The sequence below is a fragment of the Mus pahari genome, chromosome 19 (genome assembly GCF_900095145.1).
Source record: "Mus pahari chromosome 19, PAHARI_EIJ_v1.1, whole genome shotgun sequence".
Lineage (NCBI taxonomy): Eukaryota > Metazoa > Chordata > Mammalia > Rodentia > Muridae > Mus > Mus pahari.
Window position 1 is genome coordinate 20,223,772 of NC_034608.1, and position 1,822 is coordinate 20,225,593.

Sequence of the window (1,822 nt, forward strand, 5' to 3'; positions counted from 1 at the left end):
GAGGGAGAGAGGATGCTGAGTGCCTGTGTCAGGTTCTGCTGAGCCTGAGTCCTCCTGCAGCTCTACAGGGAAGTGGGAAGGAGAGAGCAGCAGAGCCCAGGGAGCCAAGTGTGGTGTGAAGGGCAGAGTGTAGAGAGAGGCCCAGCAGGGGAGAAGAGATGCTGATCAGGGTGAGGCTGCAGCATGGTGCAGGGGCTCAGTGTGTGGAGGGTTCTGGTAACAGGGTCTGCAAGGGGCAGGCCGAGGGAGCCAGGCTTGGACTTCAGTCTGTGGCAGACTGAGGTCATGATCTGCCCTGCTCTCACTGGGGATTGTACTCTTTCTAACTGGCAGCACTAGGGACCTAAGAACTGGGCTTTTTAACTTTTATTCTCCTTTCTACACTCCCCTTTCTAGCCTGGTATTCTCTCTTGTATGCCCTTAGGTGATAAATCTCTCATATTGGCGAGCAAAGGCAGCAGCAAAGCGGGGAGTGCGATTGCCCACGACGTCCAGGTGTTTTCCGCTGGACCTGGAATNGTGGCTGCCTCGTATGTCCACTTCTGTGACACGGACCTGTGCAACAGTGCTAGCAGCACCAGTGTCCTACTTAACTACATGAAAGTTTCAGGTATGCGACCCTGGCTCCCAACCCTTGAGGGAGCAGCCTGGGACCTCAGCTGAGAGCATGTCCTACAGCCCCTCCTCTCTCCTCAGAGTCCTCTGAACCGGGATCCACTAAGTGTCCGGTCTGCTTGCATTTTCGGGGTTCCTGCTCCCAGCATACCAAATTTGTCCTCTGCCCTAAGGACACTCACTGCTATTTCAGTGACATGACTGTAGAAGGAGGTCAGTCATGAAGGTTGCATCCCCAGGACCATGGCGCCCAGGACTCAGGAGCAGAGATGGGAGCTGCTGATGCCTGGCTCTGAGGGTGGAGGGCAGAGGCATGGGTTGCTGTAGCAGATGAAGTGTAGCTGGGGTCTAGAATCCTGGGTCTGAGGGAGGAGTTCAGGTCTTGGACTGAGGGTCCTTAGTCCACCACAAGAGGAGGGCTGGAGTCTGAACTACTGGGCCTGAGTTGCTGTTGTTGTTGTTGTTGTTCTTGTTGTTGTTGTTTTGTTTTGCTTTGCTTTGCTTTCCCAGTGGTCTGAAGTATCCCTCTACATCCCTTTCTCCTGACTGGATCTTCATACTGTAGGTGGCCTCAAGACCTTCTTTAGCCTTGATGGATGCCTGGCCAACTCAGCCAAAAACCTATTGAAAAGCCAAACTTCAATTGGGATTTTCTCTGTTGTGGAAGTCTCTGATCCAAACTCCAGCAAGTCACCCCCACGCGTAGCTGTCCTTGTCCCGAACATCCTCCTGACCTGGATGTTTGGGCTCAGGGCTCTTCTCAGCCCTTCGTTTGGAGGGATCTGTCCTCCCTGCTGAATCCATTTCCTGGCCATTCTTAATCCCTCTTGGCCACCCAGACCCAGCCCTCCTCTGACTTCATAACCCAAAGACCTGAGGCTGGGCATTGTTGGCCTGCGCCCTCGGGTGCCCGCATCCCTCACCCACACACCTCTGCCCCCTCATGTTTAGACATGGGAGCCACTGAACTCACCTGGCTCCAGAGCAGACAAACACACATTGACCACATGTGGAAAAATAAAGTTGCTGTTGTTTCTCCAAATGCTGTGTTTCTCTACCTGAGGAGATGAGGGCACACCATGGGATCCATGGCGAGTCTAGCTGCCAAGATGTGTGCACGGGACCATGGAATTTGGCCTGGCCGAGCTGCCTTAAGCAGCATCTGTCATAGGTCTTTCAGGTTAGTGTCCTTGGCTCCTGGCACACA

General features: G+C 53.9%; 1 protein-coding gene across 1 annotated transcript in view; it reads left to right on the plus strand.

The window, feature by feature from the left end:
- LOC110336178 (CD177 antigen-like) overlaps positions 1–1,413 on the plus strand; it is a 4,210-nt gene extending 2,797 nt beyond the window's left edge. Inside the window, exons 3-5 of the mRNA XM_021218619.1 lie at positions 425–610; positions 697–828; positions 1,181–1,413. Coding sequence (XP_021074278.1) covers positions 425–610; positions 697–828; positions 1,181–1,413 — 551 coding nt within the window. The remainder of the gene's footprint in view (positions 1–424; positions 611–696; positions 829–1,180) is intronic.
- Positions 1,414–1,822: the final 409 nt, after the last annotated feature.